At 37.7% G+C, this 26689-nt stretch overlaps 1 protein-coding gene across 3 annotated transcripts in view; it reads right to left on the reverse strand.

Annotated features, from left to right (window-relative positions):
- Window positions 1-26689, reverse strand: part of UNC5C (unc-5 netrin receptor C) — a 363130-nt gene that overhangs the window by 141827 nt on the left and 194614 nt on the right. For all 3 annotated transcript variants that reach the window (XM_077762331.1, XM_077762330.1, XM_077762329.1), the window contains exon 2: window positions 17582-17803. In XM_077762331.1, the coding sequence (XP_077618457.1) occupies window positions 17582-17803 (222 nt within the window). The remainder of the gene's footprint in view (window positions 1-17581; window positions 17804-26689) is intronic.

Here is a 26689-nt window from a genome sequence, read left to right on the forward strand (position 1 = left end):
GGCTCTTATAAGGATTAAATGAGGTAATACACATGAAGAGTAAACCCTTAATGGGAGCTAACTAACAAGATTTCTGAAGCTAGAATAATTTATCTATGCTGCGTACTAAGTAACTCCCCTCATTTCAGAGGGTTTACAAAAGAAGTCTACTTTTCCATCACAACAGTCTCCAGGGCTGCTGTCCTCCATGAACTTTCTTAGTGATCCTGCCTGCATCTATGTTGAACCTATACCCTCTCAACCACGGATGGCTACTGAGCCAGGAGAAGAGAGTACAGAGAACACCCACCTGCTCTTAAATGCCTGGGCTCAGCAGTGGCAGCATAACTTTCCCTCACAGCCCATTGGCCAGAAGTAATCACGTGGCTCTCCTGACCCACAAGGATGCTGGGACATGTGGTGCTCCCTTATGCCCAGGAAGGATGTGAGAACGGGACGGGAGTCTTAGAAGTCGTAATACATTGTAATTGATAAAGCTACTTTAATAGGAAAAACAAGGTGTTGCAGTTTTAGGAAACCACAATGACACTGAAATATCAGTAATTATCAAGTCGAGTGAAATTTAAATCATTGTTTTCTGTGTATGAAAATCTGTACTGACAGAAGGAGCTCAATGTAGAAACAAACCGACTTTTAGGCCAAACAGAAGAAAACCTGATTTTGAGGTCTGGCATGGCTACCGTCATGAGTAGCTTCGGGTAGGGCATTCCATTTCTCGTTTTCTTTTCTTTTCTTTTTTTTTTAATTTTTCAAATGTTTTATTTATTTCTGAGGGAGAGAGAGACAGCATGAGCAGGGGAGAGTCAGAGAGAGAGGGAAACACAGAATCTGAACAGGCTCCAGGCTCTGAGCTGGCAGTCAGCACAGAGCCCGACGCGGGGCTCGAACCCACGAACCGCGAGATCATGACCTGAGCCAAAGTCAGATGCTTAACTGACTGAGCCACCCAGGCGCCCCAATTTCTCATTTTCTTACACTTTTAAGTCTTAGAAGGGGCCACAAAAGCAATTCTGGTCAATGGAATGTGAGTGGAAGATACATGTACCTTTTCTTGGCTGAGCTGGTGAAGAAGCCTGTGGATCTCCTCCATGCTGTCCTTTCCTCCCTGCTGGCTGCGTACTGAAGAGCATGAGGCCAGAGAGGACGACAGAACCACAAGACGAGAAGAGTCTGGGTACAGACCCGACCCGAGGGAACAGAGCTGCCTGACAGGCAAGGGCACCTCCTGGTATGTGTTACTAGTATGTAAACACATGCACCATTGTATCGCTTTTGAGCTATTCTAGCTTTGGTGGGGTCTGTTACTGCAACTCAGCATGATACAGACCTAAATGATACAGACTATGTATAATATGCTTGGCATACAGTGGGTTTTTCTAAATGACTATTAGATAGTTGGATGCCAAAAATACTAATCCCACAATGCTTTGGGTCTTTTTATTTTTTTTTTTAACTGATTCAGTGTTTAGCTCCATCTTGTTAAAAATATATTTTTTTTAATTTCGCAACATCTTGTTGGATACACAGAGAAGAACTTCTATTAATTCTGAGAGATTTCAAATATCTGAATGTGTGATTTTAATATTATGCTCAAAATGCTATAAACCAGAGCAATTTGTTTAGCATGTAACAAAAATATTATTTTCAGGATGGTACGCCTGCAGTCTTTTTCAAAATATCACTTCCAACATAATGTTGAACACATTGATGTGAGCTACTAGGTTATAATGTTTAATTACCCAGTATCATTTCTTTACAGGCCATTTTATTTTGATGTTTTCATAAGAGGTAGAAAAACTTAAAGCTGAACAAGAGAATGGCACCCGATTTTAAATGTTGGTTGTAACTTGTAATGTACGCATGTCCATTCTGTACCAGCATCACAGAGGAAAAGGAAGAAAAGAAAACAATTGTTTCCTACAATGAGCTCCAATTCACCAAGATATTTATGTAGCTGTATTAATACTGCAAACTGAACAAAGAACTTCAGTCATGTATCTTTTCATATCTCCAGGCAAAGTTTAGTTCTCCTTCCCTTCTTTTACAAATGATTTCCTTCAAAGGATACCTACTCTAGTGGATAAACAATCTCCATGGGAGAACAGGAAAACTAGCTATTTAATATGTACAGTTCAGTGTCATAAGGTGTGCAATCACAATAAATAATACTCTGTGATGATACTAATAAAGAGGATGACATTTTCATGATTAGCCATGTTTTTAGTAAAGGGAAATTAATGGATGAGACTATCCAGTCTGAAAGATACACACAACACGCTGACAAACAAAACTGGGTTTCGGCATAAAATGCATACGTTATATAGACAGTATATGCACGCACCGAAATTCACTGTGCATATTTATATGCATATCATTCATCTAGTATTTTCTTTTTACCTACAACTTGGAATGCATTTAGTTCATACTCTATTATAAGCCCATTTAGTCACATTTCTGTCAGATCCTGCTTGCATATTCAGTGTTGAATAAATCAGTGGTTAATAAATGTCCTTGAAAATGTGTTTCAAAATAAATAATGAACTGCTGTATCTGATCATAAATGTACATTTTTTACTCTCAGAATCCTTAAAAAAAGAGAGTCTGACCCATTACATAAGTATATGGAAAAAGGGAAATAATTATAGAGTAATCATGTAAAAGGAGCCCAGTTAACTCTTACTGAGTGGATACACGACAGACCAAAAAAACGTTATCATAACTGTTCAAAAAATTCAAAGGAAATTCCTGCAAAGGAAATACCAAATGAGGAGACCGAGTCAACCTTTTCATCATAAGTGTTTTTTGTCACATCTCCATGGGCTTGGGGCACGGGCCCGGCCCCACAGTGTGCAGAACGGGCGGCCGCTGAGAGGTCCAGCTCCACTGTGCCACCCCCTTGAAGGTACCGCCCCCGCTGACCACAGGCACGCTTTCAATTTATGGCAAGATGGTCTGGCAGGCAGCCTGGGAGGACACAGCAGCGATGGAAATACAGATCAAGTACAGATAAAAAATATGTCCACCTTGAAAAACACAAACAAGCCTTTTTGGCAGCAACGTATGGGGAAGTGGCTCTTGAAAAATGAGAAGAATACAATCGCTTCTTTCTCATTAATAATTTTCACAGTCCCCTTTGGATTCCACCCCAAGCTCTCTCTACAATCCAGGCTCTCTACACATTCTACATCTATACTTACTCAAATAATATAGATTTATGTCCCCTGCACATATCTTATAAATGTCAACCTATCCCTCCTCAAAGCTTCTTGCTACTCAGCAGGCTTCGAATTTGTTTTTAAAATCTATTATGTGGGTGATCCTTCAGCAATACTTTGAAGTGCCTTCCCTATTAAAAGTGAAGAGGGATCCCGTGTCCTAAGAAGAGAAATAATGATAGCTTATGGCTAGGATCTCAAATCTTCCCGACTATGAAATAATTCTCTCTACTTGGAAAAATCAGAGCACATATGCCCGAGTAAATAAAAAAAATAAAGCAAAAATAAAATTTAGAAGGAAAGGGACCCCATCTTGCCAAAGGTTCATGTTTTACATAAAGCTGCAGTTGGGACTTTACAAAGGAAATCTCTGCACTTTTTATTTCTGGTTCAGAGGATTTACATGCTCTTTCTAATGATCTGGGCCTTCAGCACTGGGTAATGTCTCCCAGTCCCCAGCTTAGCACTCATGCAAAATTGAAGCACTTTGGAGGCAGTTTAGTAGCTGCAGATGAATCTCAATGTGCAGGAAAAGGCATAATGGCTGTTTAGCACCAGCTAGGAGAAGCTGAGGAAATCAGGGGGAAAAATCTATTGAACTTAAGCCATCTGGGAAGCCAACTGAGAGCGACTGCATTAACAACGTGTTTACATTCCCATTGTGTTGCTAGGCCAAGCAAAAGTGTGTGTGTGTGTGTGTGTGTGTGTGTGCGCGCGTGCACACAGAGGAAATTATCTAGTGAAACTCTTGTGATTGTATTGGCTATTTTCATATGCTTTTGGCAACAGTGCAGGGAAAGAATTTTTGTGAGAAACGTGGCTCTGAGAATTTTGAGGTCTCCACGAGACAGGGTGAACTGTTGGAGTGCGGGGGTTGGAAGGATGCTATGGCATGAGGAAAAGGAGTGAAAAGCAGGAGCCTCACTGTGCCGTGCTTTTCCTGTATCTGGCCCGCAGTACAACACAACAGATTGGGGGAAGCTACAGAAAGCCGGGAAAGAACAACACGGGGATGCTTCTCTTGCCTGTTATATTTATAGTTAACTCAGAAATACTGGCCAAACGGGGCGCCTGGGTGGCTTAGTCGGTTAAGCGTCTGACTTTCGCTTAGGTCACGATCTCGCGGTTCATGGGTTCGAGCCCCGCGTCGGGCTCTGTGCTGACTGCCAGCTCAGAGCCTGGAGCCTGTTTCAGTCTGTGACTCCCTCTCTCTCTGACCCTCCCCTACTCACGCTGTCTCTCTCTCTCCCAGAAATAAATAAAAATATTAAAAAAAAAAAAAAAGAAATACTGGCCAAATGAGGGGAAATAGCCAGGTAAATGCCATCACTTTATGCTCCCATCATCCCCATTTGCTGTCTCTATCATCACGAGCTTTTTCTTTTCATGGTATTTAATCAACTATTTTTAGAACAGTTTTATGTGCCAAGAAAAAGTGAGACGAAAGTGCAGATTTCCCCTATACGTTCTGCTTCCACACAAGCACAGCCTCCCTTAACATTAACGTCCCCCATTGGAGTGGTAGGTACGGATGAGCCTCCACTGACACGTCATTATCACCCCAAGTCCATAGTTTACATTCAGGTTCACTCTTGATATTGTACATTTTTTGGATCTGGACAAAGGTAATGATGTATCCACCTTGATAGCGTTATCCGGAGTAGTTTCCCTATCCTACAAATCGTCTGTGCTCCATCCCCTTGTCCCTGTCTCCCCCTACCCGGGAGGCAACCTCTGATCTTTTTACCACCTCCATAGTTTTGCCTTTTCCATAATGTCATACAGTTGGAGTCATATAGTATATTTAGCCTTTCAGATTGGCTTCTTTCACTTAGTAATATGCACTTCAAGTTTTCTCCGTATCTTTCCAGGCCATGATAGCTCAGTTCTTTAAAGCACTGAATCATATTCCATTGTCTGGATGTACCACAGTTTGCCTCTCCATTCACCCACTAAAGGACATCTTGGACTGCTCTAAATATCTGTGTTTTTGTGTGGACATAGGTTTTCAACTTTTCTGGGTTAAATATCAAGCTCTGATGGCTGTATCATGTGGGAAGAGTAGGTTTAGTTTTGATTTAAAGATGTCAAAATGTCTTCCAAGTGGCTATAATATTTTGCATTTTGACCAACAATGAATGAAATTTCCCGTTGCTGCACTTCCTTGTCAACGTCTGGTGCTGTCAGTGTTCTGGGTTTTGACCCTGCTAAGTGCAGAGTGATATCTCATAGATATTTCCATTTGCATGTCCCTAATGGCATATGCTTACTTGCAGTTCTTGGTGAGATGTCTGTTAAGCTTCACTGTGCTTTTGAACTGTAGCCACCCCCGCCCTCAAAGATATCTCCACATCTGAATCCCTAGTGAAGGTGAATGTTCCCTTACTAGGCTAAGAGTCTTTGCAGATGTAATTAAATTTAGGATCTTGAGATCCCAAATTACCCCAGGTGGCCCCCAATTCCAGTCTTAAGCGCTCTTTGAAGAGACACACAGAGAAGCCAGACACAGGATGGGAGGTGACGTGAGGGAGGAGGCAGAGATTGGAGTGATGCTGCCACAAGCCCAGGAATGCTGGGCAGCCACCAGAAGCTGGGAGACAAAGAACAGGCCTTCTTCTAGTGACCAGAGAGGGTGCTGCTCTGCGGCATTTCGGACGTCTAGCCTCCAGAACTGAGAGAATAAATTTCTGTTGTTTTAAGCCCCCAAGTTTGTGGTAATTTATTGTGGGAGCCCTAGGAAACTAATACAGTGACTATGGGCATTTACTGTCTACATTCAAAGAGTGGACTCAAGAATCTGACAGAGCAAAAAGGTGAGGAAAAGCTGTCTGCCATGCACTGTTTTTGTGGTTTCACAAATGCCCCACGGAGTGGGTGTGGGGAGGTAGCCTTTTAGTCACTAACGTCACTTCATACAGAGGGCATCATTGTCTAGCATCATCAAGACTGCAGCTATAAAAAGAGGCATGTCATTCATTCCCTGCCGTTCCTGGAATTGCCTCGTACAGAACATTCCCCTGGGTTTTTCCAGCTAAATTTTAATTCACTCAAGTCTAGCGTTCCCCCCCTCTTCCCTCAGGAGGCTGCAATCCCTCAGTCTGAGAAGTTTAATAGGCAGAGACAGGCGAGAGGATATTGCAGAAAGCAGGGGCTCTCTACCGTGTAACTCCACACCATGGAACTCTCAAAGGGTTTCATGAATTTATTCTCATGGTGAGAGGAGAACCCCAGCAAATGCTAAAGCGTACTCTTTATTCCCTCTCTTTTCTCTCGTCCCTTTTGCCCCTTTCAGAATGTGATCTCTTCAAGTGCATCAGGTCTTAGTTGCGTCTCTACCCACAGCTCCAAGAAAAGCATCTGGGGCAGGGATTTTGAACAGAACGTGTCTCTATATACCCTCTATGCTGTGCGTTCACAGCAGTGTCTCCTCTTGCCCCACTTCAACCTGGTTGTACATGAGCATTTCTACGGAGCTTAAAATTAGTGAACAAAGGACAAGCTATGCCCTGCTCCCAATTAAATCATTCTCTGGGAGGTGGGGCCAGGACATACGTGTTTTCAAACATCCCCCCTGGAGAAGATTGTCATATGCACCCAGGGTCCGCAGCTAGAGTCCTAATTGTTCCTTGTTGCGCTTGCCTTCATGTTCTTGGAGATGTCTCCCAAAGCAGATTTTGAAAATCAGGTTAAACCCTTGATGAAATTGGGAACGAGTCCAAGGCTTCCCTAACCTGAATTGTTTTTCATTGCTAGATATTATACTTCCTCCGGGCCGTGCTTGCTTTTTTGCCAGACCTGATATTTTGCTAATTGTAGCTTCCATGCTATACTTGCTGACTGTCTATCTCCAAATAGTGCTTTCAGAGGAATGGGAAAGAGTGGGTATTTCATCAGGGATGACTCTGGATTGATGACACCTGAGAGAGAAGAATATAGGGTTCATAGTGAGGAAAGCCCTCTCCCCTCAAGTTTTAGCATCAGATTCTGCATTGATTGTGGCATTTTTTAATTAAGAAGTTTTCTCTCATATGTCTGAAGATGCAGAAAGAATGCAGGGTGAGGAGAGAAAAAAACAGCATCAGAATTTTGAGCTAATTATTGAGATAATATTCGATAGTAAGATTTAGTGACACAGAGACTCAAATACAAGAGATTGCAATGTGTGACATAACAGAATAAAAGGACAACAACCTGGGTCATTACCTGGGAATTATCAGCCAGATTTAGTTATTTTAGCGTGATAGGCACCAACACCAAAAAAGCGTATTTTAAATTTGAGAGGAAGCCATGCTTTTTAGAAACTAACCCTCTCTTCTAAATTAAAGTTTTTTTCTTAAACTTCCTTAAACAGGATGCTTAATTCATTTCATGTAACAATCCAGAACTCTGTTCAATAAGTTCCTTTCTATGAAAATAAAGCATAAGAGACTCTCCTTAAACTCTTCACATATTATAGCCAAAGGTTAGATTAAAAATACACTTCGGGTTTTAACACTTGTGCTATTCGCACTTTGAAGTGAGCATATTAAAACTCTAAGCCACAGCACATGCATTGTTGCTGGGACATGGCAAAATTGCTATAGCAACACAATCACTAGTTTCACTTCTGAAATGCCCTGATTGGGTAGCAAGTAATCTAGATGAAGAATGATCCTTGGACTCCTGCTTCCTAGTGTACGTAGCCTCTGTGTGGGCTTGGAGATGGGTAACATTTGATTTCATTTTTTCCAAACTGGGGTAAATACACACAGACACAAATACACACACACACACACACACACACACACACACGTATGTATGTATATACATGCGCATACACATATATGTGTGTGTGTGTGTATATATATATATATATATACATACATATTCTTGATTAAACTGTATTAATCAATGCTTTCACCTTAGCTGTGGGAAGACAAAGGAGTAATGCATGACAAGTAACCTTGCCCTAAGCATTAAACGGCAGAAAAGAATTCCTCTGTGTTCATTACATTAGAAACTTTTGCTGTATATAATTTTAGAAAATTTCTGTTTCCCTCTAATGAAATGACAGCTCACTAAAACTGCACTGAAAGATGTAGTGCGTTCTTGCCTCTACTTTGCAATCATGTTCGGGGCCATATCTGTTCAATAAATACATGCTATTAAAGTTTTCTATATAGTATGTAATTCAAATAAGAAAAACGTTCCCCGTGGGACAGAATTAAATTAAAAATTTGTATTTCCACAGGTAGCCAGGGTATCTGAAGTATGTGTAGGGTCTACAATATTGATACATCCAAATATTGGAGTTGGCAAAAATGAACAAACAACAACATTAACCACTTTACAAAAACAGTAGGTTAGACACAAAAGGAACCTGCATGGGTAGTCTATAATTTTTCAAGCACCCACTCCTGTTTGTAAGTTAGGAAAAGAATGGAAACAAAAACCAGGTTTCTCTACAGTGAGAGGCCTCGAATCGCTCAGCCAGCCGAGACTCGTCTTCGTGCTAGAATGGAGTGGAAGCAACAACTGACATCTACATTCAGGAACTCTGACCCAAGCACGTCTTTGTAGTTGGCGATGGGACTACGCTGGCCATGTTAACTCAGGTGTTTAAAACTTAAAGGCAGTGTGAAATAAGGATGAATCAATTGTGAGCACTAACACATGAAGAATAAGAAAAAGTAAATATTTCAGGATGATTGAGATCTCTTGCCAGGGTATCAGACTGACTCAGTGGAAAAGCCTTTGTGTACTACGTGGATCCTTACCAATTTTCTACTTTTATTTTGAGGCCAGCTTCACACTGAAAAAAAAAAAAAAGTTACTAGTTTCTGGTACTGAAATAAGTACCTCTGGGAAGGAAATCAAATAAATAATTGGTTTATATTCCAGAATCATTTATCTTCATTGGCAGACAAATATATCACAGATATAAGGCTCTAGTCTTGCTATGGCAGTACTCTCACTGACTTAATAAAAAAAATGTGGAATGAAGTTCAAGTAGAGCTTCCAAATTTTATGCATCATTTACTAAAATTTAAACAAAGGCCATATAACTTCCTTTTGAAAATGTTCACTCTGTTAATGAGTTATTTACAAAGGGAAAAATGATCAGTATGATGTGTATACTTAATATGTAAAATAACTCTTCTTATAGAAGATTATACTATCTTATCTATTCCCCAAATCACCTATTCATGAAATTTATCAAATAAAAACATCATCAGTATGTCTCACTAAATTTCAGTTACTCAAATTTAGTAGGATGAGTAGCTATAATTCCACAAAATAAACTTCTATTATCTCCTGAGGTTAGTGCTTATGTTGTAAAATTCAGAACAGACAGAACTTTACAAAACAGAGGCCATACCATACCATTTCAATCTAGTTGAAGAGACAGATATAAATATATGCACACAACTACATAGGTACATATGTATATTATGTACATATGTATATATGTATTTTATACATATATCACTATATGTGTATATGAAATATATGTTTATATCTTATATATATGAATATAACTCATAATTAACATGACATTGTATTACAAGAAACTGTCATTTTTTTATCTTGAAAACGGTTGAATATTGATAATCTAATGGTTTAACCTTCTATACATACACAACTCACACTTAATGAGTATAATAAAGATGGAAGTACAAATAAGAGAAACATAGACATGTTACCTATGATGTGGGTTTCATAGAAGGATTCATCACACTACTGCATTTGGGATACTTCTTAAACCATGAGTAAGACTTTGAAGGAAGTAGGAGAGGGGAGAGTATGGAGTAAAGGTCATTAATTCATATAACGTACTTACAGATCACCTCCTAAGTACCAATGCCAAGTTAAGGATGGAGCCAGAATCATGAAAATGATGGATATAACCCTTGATTTCATGGAGCTTATTCTAGAGCTCATAATATTTAGAAGGAAGAGGAGAGGTAACTTGAGAAAGGGAAACGTAACTGTCCCTTTCAAGTATCTAACATAAATACTGAGATGCTAGGAAGTGACCAGATTTGTTTTCTAAAGTTCCATGTGACTTAAGTAGTAACCCTGAATCAAGAAAACAGAAAACTGATTATACTCAACTTAATGAAGAGCATGCCAATAATACATTGGGTTTAAATGCCAGCCATAGTCTCAAAACTTTAAGTTCCTATGATTCCAAGAACCGAAATGTAAAGAAAAGAGTGTTTGTGTTCATTTAACACAACTTAAATCCCATCTAGTTTCCCTCTGAAAATGTAAAAGCAGCATGTCCTAAATCATGTCCTGGTATGACATTAAGGTCTCATGAGAGAGGTTCTGTGAAAAGGGGTTCAGTTGCCAAATACAATGAGGTTAAAAAAAGTTTTCCACTGCAGGGCTTTCCTGGGACTTTATAGGAAAATATACTTTATACTTTTCTCCAAAAAGGGAGTATAATTATTGTAATGTTTCCTAAAGTATTTGACCACAGAGTTTTTGTTGGTTTTTGCTGTGGGCTGTTGTTTGTTTTTGTTTTCCCAAATAGAACTTATAAGATACCAGTTGTTCACTGAACACAGTTTAAGAGAAAAAAACCAAATTTGTCCAGTGACTAGGACATGTGGTAGAAGAGAAACCGTTAGAAGAAGGCTAGAAAGTTTGATTGGGAATCAATTATATTGAACTTTTTGAATATATGACCAAAGAAGATGAGCTTCATTCCATGGACATAGGAAAACCATTACATATTTAAAGAAATGGTATGGTATAATCCCTTGGACCTGTGCTTTAGGCCTGTGACTACCCAGAGAATGGTTTGTTGAGGAAAAAGGCTGAAACCGAGAAGGTGCTGGAGGTTACCTAAATAATCTAAGAGGTATATGATAAAGGTCTATATGTACTAGGAGGATACCACTAAGAATTAAAAACAGAAGGATGTTTTGTGGGAGAATTCTGAGAAGGAACTGGCTGTAGCTAATGATCACTTTGGCTGCTGGAGTAAGGGATGAAACTGACATTTCTATTTTTGGTGACAGGATGGAGAGAAGGGGTATCTGAAAAAAGAAGATAAGAGGAGAAAAAAACATTCAATTGTGCCACTTTTGCAACAGATGGGGACCTGAATGAGCAGAGCATATTTGTAAAAGCTCCTTTTGGAGCAAAGGCAAATTCACTTAAATTAGCGCCCTTCATCAGTTTCTTTTTTTTCTGTTAAGACTCTCCCTTTTGCTAATTTGCAAAATATTGAAGACCTTCAAGAATAAAAAGAATCAAATCCCAAGCACCAGTTCAAGTTATTTCACTACGGAATGAGAAAGGGCTCAGATACAGAAAATCTGACACAGGCAAGGAAGGTAGGAGGAAGCATGGAAGATAAATGTTTAGCTGACGTTGTGAACTGGACTTTCTTTTTTCAAGAAAATGAAAAAATGTAGTCATAGATCTTTTTTAGGCAAACTGTTCTGTGTTTGGTAGTTATGGCAGAAATTTGGGAGATGCTTTTGGGCACAGGAACAAGAGCAAAGGGTTTGGAATCAGACAGCTCTGGGTTTATATCCTTGCTCTGCCGTCTCCTAGCTACGTGATTTGGGGCTTGTAGGTTTCTTTATCTTGCTGAACCTCAGTATTCCCATTTACAGAAGAAGCCTACAAATTATCTTGTAAGACTGTTGTGATACTTAAATGATAGAATACATGCAAGGTGTTCAATATAAAGCTTGGAAATTTTTTATCGTTGTTGTGATAGTCCTGCTGATAATATTATGCTAATGTGAGAATAATTTAAAAAATGTGAAAATCTTGGGGATTATTAAAATTTCAAACTAACCAAGGTTTTCTAAACTCCCCTGCTTTTTTGTAGAGGAGAAAAATATTTGCTTTTCGAGGGTAAATCTTAGGTACCATGGAAACAAGGGTTGAAAAGGCTTCAAGTAAATAGAAAGCAGCCAAGCCTGGGTTTTTCTTAAAAATGTAACCATACAATTTTGAGCAGATCAAAATTTCTATGGAATTCTGATAGAACAGATACTTATTACTAATCAAGGGCTCTGACTACTGAAATGTTCTAAACCACCTAACATATACTGCTTTCCACTTTTCTGTTTCTTATATCACATATTTGCAAGAAATGCAAATGTGGTTTAAATGAAGGAAGGGAAAGATTAACTATAATAAATAATCTTTAATCAGTCCATTTTATCATCAGTGGGGTAGCCTTGCTCAGCGAGTACAAATAATTGTGTGCTTCATGTCTCAGACCTGGAGAGTCTATTTAACGCCTTCATAATTTAAAAGAAAGACTATTAATTTTGTTCTTTTTTTCAGTGTTATTGTTTTGTAGTTTCTCAATGTGAAGTTACCTTCGATGGGGATTTTATTGAATGTGGTTGATTTTTCTTAGTTGGAAGGCAATGTATCTGATTGCATTAAACATGCTTCCAAATATTCTTATCCTAAAGCAGAGTTATCTATGAAAAATAAACTCATGTGCAGACTTCTCTCTCTCTTATGTTGTCTGAGAACCAATTTGATCTTTTAAATGCCAAGACATTTCTCTGATTTGTAATGTATTTCAAGACTTGATGTATTCTAACATTTCTCGCTATTAAGAACCACTAAACCCCAATAAGTCTATAGTCAGGCTACATTAAGTGAAGACTTGAGAACCAAAGTTGCAGGTAAATCCAACTTCAGGTAAAAAAGTCCCCCAAGCCAAGCATTTTGGTTTCAATTCCATTTATAATGCTTCTGACCTCACAGGAAAGCAAAGAGCTCTAATATAAGAAGCCTACAAATTTTCCCACAATACTGTACAGATTGGAGATTTATGATAACAGGCAAAGAGATGCAGTAAAATGGTTTGGACTTTTTTTCAGGTTTCATTATTTATTATGAAAATAACACATTCACAAGACTGAAAAAAAACCAAACTATAAAAGAAATCTATCATCCCAGATTTTGAGCTGTCAACTGCTTATCATATATTTCTCCAAAACATGCCAATGCATAGACAAATATATGTGCATCCTTTACATAATAAGGACATATTACATGTAGTATTCTGTACTCTGGTTTTCACTTCAAATTTTATGTGAGAGATTTTTCTACAGCTTCACATATGGGGAGAGCTCATTATTTTATAAAACATCACAGTCTCCATATAGGGATGCACAGTACTCAGTATGCCTCTGCAATAGGGGTGCAATGAATGACCTGCATTTCAGTCTTTGTGCTCATTTGGAAGTTTATTTTTTGATCCTAAATGTGTAATTACCAAGCAAAAGGGTATATACATTTAAATATTGGTAGGTATTTTCAAATTGACCTGGTACCATCCAAAAGAATGCACCAATTTGCAACCTCATTAATTCCCAATCCCATTCCTTCATCAACCCTGTATACTGTTTTTTTTNGCCGCCCAGGTGCCCCTATACTAACTGTTTTGATCCTGACAACATCTTAGATGCTTATTTACCAATTTGCATTTCCTTTCCTATAATCTCATGTTTTACCTCTCCTCAATTTTCTGTTGGGTTGCTGATCGTTTTCTTAAATATGCTTTAAGAACTAGTAATATATTAATTAAATTAGCTCTTTGATTAATATATATTCACAGAAATAATCAAGTGTGTGTGTGTGTGTGTGTGTGTGTGTGTTCCTCAGCTTTGTGGTTTTCTTGCTTTGGATATTCAAAATAAGAATGCTTTCTTATAAGACTTCTTAGTTTTGTCTTTTTTAAAAAGGCTTTTGCCCACCACTGAAACTAACCAACCAACCAACCAATCATCCAACCAACTGCCAAAATTTTTTCCTAGTGATGTTAGTGATGATGATGATGGTAGTGGTGATGGTGATAATGATTGTGACATTAAGCCCTAACATCAAAAACTTATTTTATTCTAAAAATGAGATAAAATCCAAGATTCATTCATTCATTCAGTTGCCAACTACCTACATTGTGATACATCTTAATACATTGTAAACTGCCTTAACTGACTATTTTCTGGTCTCTATTTGATTAAATTTAAAAAAATCTTTATTTTTGAGAGAGAGAAGACAGTTTGAGTGGGGGAGAAACACAGAAAGAGGAAGAGACAGAACCAGAAACAGGCTCCAGGCTCCAAGCTGTCAGCACAGAGCCCGATGTGAGGCTCAAACTCATGAACTGTGAGATCATGACCTGAGCTGAAGTCAGACACTTAACCAACTGAGCCACCGAGGCGCCCCTTTTGGTCTCTATTTTAAACTATTAATTTGTATGTCTTATTTTCTGCTCATATCAAACTCTTATTTTCTTTAATTTTATAATATATTTACAAAGAGCTAGGGTTCCCTCATTATACTACTATTTTAGAACTCTTCCAGCCATTTTTACAAATTTTCATACAATGTTGGTGACCTTACGATTCATTTAGAAATTGCAAACATTTTAAAAATATTTCCTTTCTATCCAAGAACAAGAAAAGTCTTTCCATTTATTTAATCATTGTATTTTTCTTACCCAGAGTAGAATTTAAAGTCTTTCTTTCTAAAAACCTTCAAATTTTTGTTAGCTTTACACACACATACTTCTTTTATGTTGTTATTTTAACTGTTATCTTTTATATCATTATAATTTAAACTGGTCATCTGTACTAAGAAAAGTTGAAGGGTTATATATGAATCTTTTATCTGCTACTTTTCTGTATACTCTTGATTTTTTTCATTTTTTTAATTTAAAAAATGTATGTTTTCCAGACATGCAAAATCAGATGATTTGTCAAAAAATGACATTCCCATTTTCTCTACAATTTTTATATTTTTCAATTATTTGTCTTGTCTAATTACATAGGTTCATATGTTAAGAACATGCCAAATAATACCACTGTCTGGGGGTGACTTTGTCCTTTTCCTAACTTTAAAGGTAATACACTGCCTGGATGCTGGATTTCTTGTAAGTTTCTGGATGAACATGAAAGACAACAAGGTCTATGGTATTTCATTCCAACTGTCAGCCTGAGATCTGTGTAAGTCTTGCAGCTGCCAGTTCTTTGTTTTTAATTATTTAAATGTTTATTTATTTTTGAGCTCATGAGAGAGACAGAGCACCCGCATGGGAGGGGCAGAGAGAGAGGGAGACTCAGAATCTGAAGAAGCCTCCAGGCTCTCGGCTGTCAGCACAGAGCCCGACACAGGGCTCCAACCCATGAACCACGAGATCATGACCGGAGCTAAAGTCGGTCGCTTAACTGGCTGAGCCACCCAGGTGCCCCCCACAGCTGCCAGTTTTGCCTTTAGCTCTCATGTGCCCTGACCTGAATTTGAATGAAAATATGCCACATATTTCCATTTATAAACTGCTTTAGAAGATATTCTAATAATTGGTATATGCAATATTAATTTTATGTGAAAATAACAACAAACATAATGTTTTAAGAAGGGAAATGTCTTAGTAAAGTATATATATCCACACACGCCCACATATACATCACCATCACAGCATGAAGCTGGCACAGGAGCTCAATATCAGAAAGCAGTTTTGGTTTTATTCCTATTCCTATTCCTATAGAGTCATTTTCATTAATTTAGTAAAGACAAGCCTGAACAGGTCTGTGACTTTCATCTCAGCTTTTGTGATGTCTTTCTTTTTCCTCTTACCATTCAAACTTGTGTGTTTGAAATCTTTACAAGTAAATGAGCTGCAACAAATAAAACTAATTCACTTGAGATTTTGTAGACATCTGGTGGAGTTATTTTCTGAGTAATTAGAAAGAGAGGTGGGACAATTCCCTGAAGTAAGCTACCATACAGTCGGATACCCAGTTATTTCTACAGCCATCAGATGGCATGTGGCAAGCATATTGATTCACAAATTGACAAACAGTTATGTGGAGCCGCCACCTGATTTTCTAAGACCATTTGTGTTATATCGGTATACGCACAACCTGCTTTTCTAAAAGATGCCTTTTCTCTGTCCTCTCACAGTCTGTTCCATTTCTTTATGTCCCATCAGCTCAATATGCCCTTCGTGTTGTTAGAGATGGCAAACAGAGATCTCCTTCAAAGGCTGGTCTCTGCTTGCCCTTGGTTAATCTGATATTTGGATACAAACAGGAATCCATTACAATTTGGATTTTGAAAACATGTATCTATTTTGGTATGTAGAGATATTTATGAAAGAATATAAGATATCTAAATGTTTTCACTTTTGTAATATCTATCACTATTTAGCTTGGAAATGTTGATCAGCGAATTTTTAATATTTAAAATGCCTATCTTAATATTTTAAAATCGTAGATCTAGAATGGATCGGAAAGTTCAAATTGCTTCTCACTGCTAGAGATCAAAAGCACTTAAACCACTATACAAAGATAGACATCTTTCCAATTTAAAATAACTCTAGGAGATTCTACAGCTATCTTAAGTCACCCATGGTGGAGTAAAAAATTGCTATCAAGAAAGTTTCCTTTTTAGGTAATCTAAATCCCACAGGTTATTAGAATCTCCTTTATCGTCTCTATGCCTTTAGTGTTTTACTGTTATGGATAACATTTACAGAGCAGTAAAGTCAGGTGTTTTCACCATGCCAAGAACAAAGGTATCAAGACTCACCCAGATGGTGGCTATCCTCACCACTTCGCTTCTTCCTGGACCCCACACTATCACTATTCTCAATCACTTTCAATTTAACTTTAGCTAAGAGTTAGATCATTAGGATTTATTTCTATGTATGTATGTATGCATGTATGTGTATGTATTTTAGAGAGAGAGAGGGCAAGCATGAGCAGAGGAGACGAGCGGAGGGAGAGAAAATCTTAAGCAGGCTCCACACTCAGCAGTGAGCCCAGTGCAGGGCTGGATCCCACAACCCTGGAATCATGACCTGAGCTCAAATCAAGAATCGGATCCTTAACTGACTGAGGATTTATTTTTAGATGTAAGTTAAGGATACAGGATACTTTAAAGCTGCAACATTTGCAAATTATTTAAAAATATAAAGGGAAATTATGCATGTGAATTAAGACTTGATGGTCATGTAAACAAAAATTAAAAACTTATCCTTAGTCGAACATGTTCCCCAATCCCGAGATATTTAGACATGACCCAAAATTGACACATAAGTGAAACTCATCTTTTACTAGGGCATTTGCATTCATCCAGTCTATTTATTTTCCTCATTTATGTTTTTAAGGCTGAACTATGCCCATCAGGCATCAAGTCAAGATGTATTCATCCCCTTTGCTTTGCAGTTTATGGAACAAGACCACCAAATCCCACCCAAACTGATTCAAAACTTTTGCCAAAAGATAGTAACTCCATTTTCATTCTCACAATTCAAAGAACAGTATGAGAACATGCCCAAGTAGTTAGTGAGTGCATCCTGAATGGTGGTACAAATGTAGTAGAAAACTCACCAGAGGTTTCGTCTACTCTCTCATCTACTATGTGGTCCTTCTGATGAACCCACTCACTATTGCACTTGAAGTAGATCTGGGTGGCGGGGCTGGCTTTACAATACAGGTTCACAGGCTTATTCTTCACAATATAAGCTTCTTCAGGCTCAATAAGAAAATGTGGTAGAGGTTCAGGTGGATCGGATGGAAAGGTTTCTGGGAGTTCATGAAAAAAGTCATCATCTGGTAAAACAAGAAGAAAGTGGAAAACATTCAAATCATCGTAGCCACTTGCCATTTACTTGCTATTCATTTAAAAATAATGACTCATAAATGACTTATTAAGTACCTGAGTGCCTGCTACACATCAGGTAGTATAACTGGTTCTTCAATTAATGATTTAGATTATTATTCTAATTTTTACACATGGAAAAACTCAACATCAGGAAAGGTAACTAGCGTGCCCTGAGCATGCAGGTAGTTAGTAAATAGCAGAACTATTTCTATTCTGCCCAGGTTTGCCTCACTCAAAACCTGTGATCTTCCCAATACAGTACTACACCTCCCATTACAGAGTGTTTCCTTTGAAAGCTGACAAAACCAGAAGCAATTTCATTAGAAAAAATTGTTTGGGGGCCCCTGGGTAGCTCAGGTGGTTAGGCGTCTAACTTCAGCTCAGGTCATGATCTTATGTCTCATTAGTCCAAGCCCCGCGTCCAGCTCCGTGCCGACAGGTTGGAGCCTGGAGCCTGGTTCAGATTCAGTCTCCCTCTCTCTCTGCCTCTCCCCTGCATGCTCCTGTGTGCGCGCTCTCGCTCTCTGTCTCTCTCTCTGTTAAATATAAACATTGAAAAATTTAAAAAAAAAACATTTGTTTCTTTTGAAACATTGAAAAATGTAAGGCTCGTAAGTAAGCAAAATCTTTGCAAGGAGCTGAGAAGGAATACTAGGAACCTGAATTAACGATCTTTAAGTTCAGATTCAAAGATACCACTGCATGACATATTCATTCAAATGAATTCATTCATTCAACCAAAATATATATTGAATTCAAGATTATTCTCAGCTCCAGAAATCAGCCAGTAGTAGACTGATAGTAGAGCTAGAGTCTAGCAATTCTGTTTGGTCTTATATAGAAACTATACCTCCAATATCAGATGTATTACATGACTAGTAAAAGCTGTCCTCATTAAAATATTACTGAGTATTATCCTGAAGAATAATAGTCAATAGTCTCATTTTTTAAAGCACAGAAAATTGTCAACTATATTGCTTCCACCCTGCTTTTTCAACACCACTGAAGAAACAAAACCCCAAAACCACCTAAGATATTTGCCCACTTTGAGGTATGTTTTTCATAACTTGGGTTCTGTATGATTCCAAATAAAAATAGAAAAATAACAAAAGTGCACTTAAAACCCTATTATCATATTTCACATAAGTCAAGGTAAAAAGAGTCTTTCAAATACACTGAAAATAAGTCAGATGTGATATTTTTCTTCCTGTGACAGAGTGGAGAGAAAAACTATTAATTCTGTAAGTTGATCAAGCACTCCAAGAGAATATGTAAGGTTAAAACTGTGAGGTCGAAATTAAAAGTTTTTTAAAGAATTTTCTTGTAATGTTTAATTATTTGTGGGGTTGGGGAGGGAGGGGGCAGAGAAAGAGAGAGACACAGAATCCAAAGCAGGTTCCAGGCTTTGAGCTGTCAGCACAGAGCCTGACACAGCGCTCAAACTCATGACTGTGAGATCATAACCTGAGCTGAAGTCAGATGCTCAATTGACTGAGCCACCCAGGTGTCCTTTAAAATCAAAAGTTTTTGAAAGTACATATATTCAATGGCTGCTCATATGTCATCTTGAAACTTACTTTATCACTTATTCTTGGGTGATAACACCCCATTTAATGGGTGTTGCCCCATTCTGGCAAAGGCCATTAGTAAAATGGACATCTGTCTGCTAAGAAACCTGGCCTGGCCCTTTTCTCATCTAGGTCATGGGTAGCCGTCAGATAGTAACCATGCTTGATCTCTGCCAACATGTTCTGTGGTAAAAACTGGCTTCGTTTGCGTCACAGACACAACTAGCTTTCAAAGCTCTCCCCAGTTTTACATTTCTGACACGGGGATGTAAATGATACCTCCTACAGCTAGCTTTCTTTCTCACTTTACTGCCTTCATGTGCTTTCTTCTGCCAGGACATCATTTCTGGATTTTCCATTGTTGAACATCAAGGATCCAAACTGTCAGTTAACTAAAGAATAACCTTGTTTCCATCCATTTCAGCTTCTTTAATCCATATGCAAGAACACTCAAGATGGCTTAAATAAACACAGTTCAGACAGGCAAAGGAAGAGGGAACTGAGGTATTGACAGAACCTTCAACAGAAAGCTGATGTCTTGAAGGCCTTACTCTCTTATTTTGTTTTTTACCCCCCCCCCATGCTCTTATTGTTAAACGTGATGATGGACAGTTCTGATAATCAATACAGTGCCATAAAATCTCAAACTCAAATTCTGTAAAATGTTAACTGTTCTTTTTAATTATTACTCGTGAAGGCAGAGGATCAATTCAATTTTTTTTTTACTATTGGTGAATAAAAGATATATACACCAATAGTAAAAAAAAATTGTATACACATACAAACATAGTAAAAAAACCATACACATGCAAAAATGTGTATGTATTTTAGAGCAATATTTTCATTTAGGTTTGCAAAATACAAAGCTGGTCATTCAGTCATTGTTTTAGAAAGTGAGATTTATTCCTTTAGAAGGAATAATGTTGCAAAATATCTGATGACTGTTTACTACCTTACCTTATTCAATCATGTAGCAAAGTACTTACACATTCACATCCTACAGAAAGATAGGCACTAAAAATTGATTACCCTTCCTTGCCAAAAGCATGTATTTCTTCCTTCTGATTATTTTATTGTAAACTACCAGGAAGACTAATGGAAGTTGAGAAAGTCACACATATGTTTTCCACTCAAAAGGGGCTCTGTGAAGTGCTGGAAAAAAATAGTAATGACATATTTAAAAAATGTACAAACTAATTCTGTATTTCCCTAATTTTGAGTTTTAAGACAAGAGGATCACTACTAGTAAAGAGAAATAATTCCATGACTTGGCTTGAAGTTTCATGTTTGTTAAATAACACTCACTGTATTTTATAACAAGAGGAAATATTTCCGTCATTTGAAACATTTTCATTATGGCTAAATTCAGTGTTTCTTTTACATATCACTCTACTTTCCACATAAACCTTAACTCTTAAATTTAACCTAGGGATGGGCACCTGCATGGCTAAGTCGGTTGGGCGTCCGACTTCGGCTCAGGTCATGATCTCATGGTTCGTGGGTTCGAGCCCCGCATCAGGCTCTGTGCTGACAGCTCAGAACCTGGAGCCTGCTTCAGATTCTGTGTCTCCCTCTCTCTCTGACCCTCCCCTGCTCATGCTGTCTCTCTCTCTCTCTCTCTCTCTCTCTCTCTCTCTCTCTCTCTCTCTCTCTCTCTCGAAAATAAATAAAACATTAAAAAATTTTAAAAAATTGACCTAGGGAGATGCCTTAACCAGGGTATCATATGAGGTTGTTACTATTTCTTATAATACACATACAGTGTTTAAGTCTATGCCTAGATAAATTCACATCAGGCAATATGGCCCATTACTCCTAGTGCTCAATTCTGGGGATAAGAATGGCATTTCTGAAGATAATTTTTTAAAACTCTGAGTCAGTAAGATATATATAATGGAGTAGATTTGACAAAATGGGAATGGACTGATTATCTGTAGGCTCACAAGCTGCTGGGAAATTCTCCTCTTCTGCATTTGCAGCAAGTGGCCTGGATACCATGCCCAACCATGGAAACTGGCAGATAACAACTTCTCTACTGCTGGGTTAAGAATGCTAAGATAATACTTTGTTTGGTTCAGGCAAAAATGCTAAGGATGAGGATTAATTTCAGAAATTGTCTTTTCATGAAATCTCTTTTTAAGTTTTTCTTCTGGAGTAAGTTTTGAAAATCAAATAAGAGAGCCAATTTTATTCAACCAAAATAATAGAGGAAAACTTCTGAGTATTTAAATATACAGCATGGTTACATCTATATGTGTTTAACAAGGAAAAAATGACAATCTTCAAATGCCATGAGTATTTTATAAGGAAAAAAAGTAATAATTTCCAAATATCATGTGTATTTAATAAGGAAAAATGACCATCTCCAAATACCACGTGTATTTTCCAAGGGAAAAGTGATCGTCTCTAAATACCATGTGTATTTTATAAGGAAAAATGATCATTGGTAAATGAACATATACAAATACCTCTTCATGAACACTTACTCCTCTGGACCATGTATGCATTTGCCTTGCACACATATGGAGAAATCTACTTTTCAGTTTTGGCCACCAGTTTTATGTAATTATTATCAATTTTCAAAATTGAGATATATAACAGAGATATATACCAGAGATATATAACAAATGCTTAACACGAGAGTGAGAGCTGTTTTGAAAGCAGGGGTTATTATCATTTTAATTTTTATTTTCCATTAAGCCTAGCATAGTGCCAGGCACATTGTAAGGGGTCAATAAAAATCTTATAAAAGCATAAAGACTGTACAAATGGCAACTGTGATCATTCAGAAAAGATTCACAAGGTATATTTTTAATGTTTTATTTATTTTTAAGAAAGAGAGAGAGAGAGAGGAAGTGGGGTAAGGGGAGAGAGGGAGAGACACACAGAATCCAAAGCATGCTCAAGACTCTGAACCATCAGCACAGAGCCTGATGCAGGGCTCAAACTCACAGATGCAAGATCATGACCTGAGCCGAAGTCAGACAATTAACCCACAGAGCCACCCAGGAACCCCAGATTCACAAGGTATTTTAGAGTTTACCCTGCCTCAAATTAATCTACACTATAAGAGGTTGTAACAATAGTGAGATCTACAAACAAGACAGGCTACAAAATTTGTGCAGCCTATAGGAGAATGGAAACTTGGGGCTCCTCATTAAAAATTCATTAAGAATTCTGAAACGGTGACAGATGAGTATTCAACCAAGTGTCCTGTGTGACAGCACAGGTCACATACCCATAAAGTTGGTCTTGTCTACAAATGTCAGTTCACTGAGCACTCCACCTCATAGAAAATTTGAGAATTAAGCTTATCTCTTTATTAGTGGATATTTGTTTTAGAACTCATTTGCTATTTTCTAGTTTCTTACGATAATCAGATGTTTTCTAGAAGAATCATGGCTTTCCAGAGACAGGAACCCAGTCTCCAAACAAGTCTGCAAGCAAATGTGTTTGCAGTGGTGTGCAAGGGAAGTATGCAACTATATTTGTTCATGGCTTTTCCTTTGGATGTACTCCAGAGCCTATTCATAGGCCTGACCCAAAACAAGTAAAATCCTTGCCACACTGAAGCTAAATCTCCGAGGGCACTAGAAGACTGTTTAATACAAGAGAATAATAAAGTTTGAGATTTCAAAATTTAATACACAGGGATAACAAGGTTTGAGATTCTACCTTGAGTTGGTAGACTGTTTACTGAGATCAGTTGCTGACATGCAATTCATTTCACTATACAAATAAACCAGGTTTCTGATACTATTTAGGTCATGCTACAAAACTGGAAGCTATAAAAGAATGATTTGTTTTTTCAGCAGGGAGATCAGGGAGTGCATCCTATTTCTACTTTATTTTTTAATATAAATATCCAAAGAGCCCTGAAGTCTTCAGGGAGATAATGGGAACTCAATTTGTGAAAAGCGACTTCAGACAATGAACTTCTTTCTGGCGACATGCCACAGTTATCCCAAATTATTATATGTTGTATAAAACACACCCCAGTTGCTGATATTGACAGCATTATGCTATTTGGGCCATATGACTTGATTAATGAAATTGCTAAACAAGTTTTCTGCATGTAGCTTATTCAAATTAACAAAATAAAATTTCCAAAATTGTTTTTATTCTGTACATTGGATTCGCTAGTACCTTAAAGCTGTAATTGCCATTTTCACTTAGATGTAAGATTATTATTCATTTTACCCTTCTCTAACACTTGACTTAATTTTTCACTCTCTATCATTACTCAATAATGATATCGCCATTTTTATCTTGGTATCAGGTAAATCTCAATATTTCCTTCTCTGTTATCTCATATAGCCTTTATTTTTTCATTTATACACAAGAAGAGAAGGCTTTGTACCATGTATTATTTTTATAGACTTTCATTCCACCTAAATCTTGACAGGAAAATATTATGCTATGAACATCAATCTAGGAAGCTTAGGTTGCTGGTTTTATTGCTATATATCAAGCCTTAATTTTCATCAACTTAATACATAAGTTTCTATATTTCTGAATCATAAGACTTAAACTATTATTGCTTATATCATAAAATATAGGACTATTATCTCTTTGTCTGAGACCTGAAGCGTATTCTTCTGAAATGGAATTTACTTCCAAATGATTCAAGAGCAATTTAAAATGAATGACTGCAAAGCTAATTTTATCTGCATTTGGCTGCCCATCCATCAGAGAGATAATTCATGATATATTACAACAAAAGGCAGCTGAAATTAACTATCTGAATGAGACTCTAGTTTATTTTTAATATTTTGATTAAAATATCCTTTGGAAGACAAAGACTACGGTCTATACTTCAAGGAACATATTAATGGACTCGTCATTTAAATTTAAGTAGCTGAATATATAAGGCCTTAAATGTATTATACAATTTGGAGGTACTGCAGGATTCTAACTCCAAAAGGAAAAAACTTTTCTTTCTTCTTTTAAAGAAATACTTTCACAATCATGCTTATACATGATTAACGATGACATGAAGTCGACATGCTATTGGCGACACACTTACCTGTGAAAGACGCATCTCCTTCTGCCCCAGTTTAAGCCTTTATAATCTCTGAATTTTACTAACGTAAAATCCTCCTAAGTGTTTTCCTGCCTACAGTCTTTACTTCTGACATATAGGCTATACCACACTTATAGAAAATTCTTTCCAAAATACATTTACTCTCTTCCTTAAATAATTTAATTAACACAATGTAAAACCAGGTGATAAAGTGATAATCTGCTTATCAGATTAGCTAAAATACATTAAATGACTGATGAGGAGTTGAGGAAATGTGCGTTTACATATACTGGCTATAGTGTAAATTTGCATCTCAGTAGGGAAAATTTGACGATATAAATAAAAACTTAATCTCTGCACACCTCCAAGTAGGTTATCCCATTTCTTGGAACTTTACATTTTACAGACATAATGGCATTTGTGTGTGTGTGTGTGTGTGTGTGTGTGCGCAAGCACGCGTGCGCATGTATATATAATACACACATACACAAAGATGTTCACTGCAGCACTGTTTATTAAAAAATAATGAGGAGTGGCTGGGTGGCTCAGTTGGTTAAGCATCTGACTGTGGCTCAGGTCATGATCTTGCAGTTCGTGGGTTTGAGCCCCTTGTTGGGCTCTGTGCTGACAGCTCAGAGCCTGGAGCCTGCTTTGAATTCTGTGTCTCCCTCTCTCTCTTTCTGTCTCTCCCCCTGTCCATGCTCTGTCTCTCAAAAATGAATAAATGTTTAAAAATTTTTTTAAATACATAAACTATTTCAACAAAAGGCAGCTGGAATTAACTATTTGATGAGAACTATTTGAATGAAAACAACTAACCATCAACTGAGGAATGGTTAGGTAATTATTTATGATATAATCCTTCTAAAAGAAAAGTGTTTCTCCAATAAAAATAAGGAGCATATTTGTCTTTATTAAATTAGAACGGCATCCATTAGCTGGATAAGCAAGTAAAGCAAATATTTTTGGCCAGTCTGCATAGAAGGATGACACTTTTGGGGAAGGAAGGAAGGAAGGGGGGAAAGAGGGAGAGAGGGAGGGAGGGAGGGAGGAAGGAAGGGTGGGCATGCAACACCTAGGTGAGTGCTTGATTGAATAACCAGGGGCCATAGCCTTGCTGAGTTGACACATCAAACTGGCCATCATGCTTCCCACAACACTGCCGTGTTTTCATAACTCTTCTTCAATCTTCGGACATCAGACATCCCTCTCACCTCCAAATCCTGGACCTCAGCCCCTGATATCATTTCCCATTGCTCTCTACTCTTCTTGTTTATTATTTCCTCCCCACTAGAAAGCAAGGGCAGGGCTTTAGGAACAGTACTTATCTTAATTCATTTCTGCACAACTGATACTTAGTCCAGTGCCTGGTATGGACACAGGGGTTTGGGGTTGTTATTTCCTTTCCATTTGGATTATCCCAAAAGAAGTTCTTATATGATAAGATAGAAGTATATAGGAATTACTCTATCCACAGAAATAATGGGAAGAAGTCCTTACACAAAATACAACAGAAATATACAGATTTAAAAGGTGGTCCCTTTGCATTTGTAAGTACAGATCCAGTCCCCACATTAAAAAAAATTATATCTAACTTCTATGCAAGTATTTATGTCATGTATCATAAGGTATAAGAGCCTTGGGCTAAGTATATTCCCTCACTAAATAATCAAAGCTGAATCTAAAACATTTTGTGTGTGGAAAATGATATATCTAATTATTGTGCCTCTTCAACTTTCTGGCCTCTTTTGGTGTTTGACTTCATTACACAACTCCCTCCTTTCTGAAACTTTCTCCTCTTTTGGGGACAGCGCATTAGTACTAGATTGCTTCCCATCCTACCTCTTTGACCTTTCTCTTTCTACTTTGCTATTTGAGTGCAGTCAGAAAGTTACCAAGTTTCTCTCCTTCAGTCTCTTCCTTGGGCATCTCATCCTCAACTCTGGCTTCAATGATCAGATCATGTCACAAGCACAATCTTCCACTCCACCCCCTTGCTTCTTAAAATCCTTTGATGCCTTTGCATTGACCAAGAATGAAATCAGATGCTTTGCCAAGGCCAACGAGGACCCACGTGAACTGACTGCTGGTGGCCTCTATGTCTCATTTCTTACCCTCATGTCTTTTCCTCACCGTTCTCGAGACAGAGACTCTGGTACTTGTGTCTCTGAACACATCAAACTCAGTCCTACCCTAGGACATTTGCACAAGCTTTTCATTTCTTTCTAAAAAAGCTCTCTCTC

This window comes from Crocuta crocuta, unplaced genomic scaffold (assembly GCF_008692635.1).
Source record: "Crocuta crocuta isolate KB4526 unplaced genomic scaffold, BGI_CrCroc_1.0 scaffold83, whole genome shotgun sequence".
Classification (NCBI taxonomy): Eukaryota; Metazoa; Chordata; class Mammalia; order Carnivora; family Hyaenidae; genus Crocuta; species Crocuta crocuta.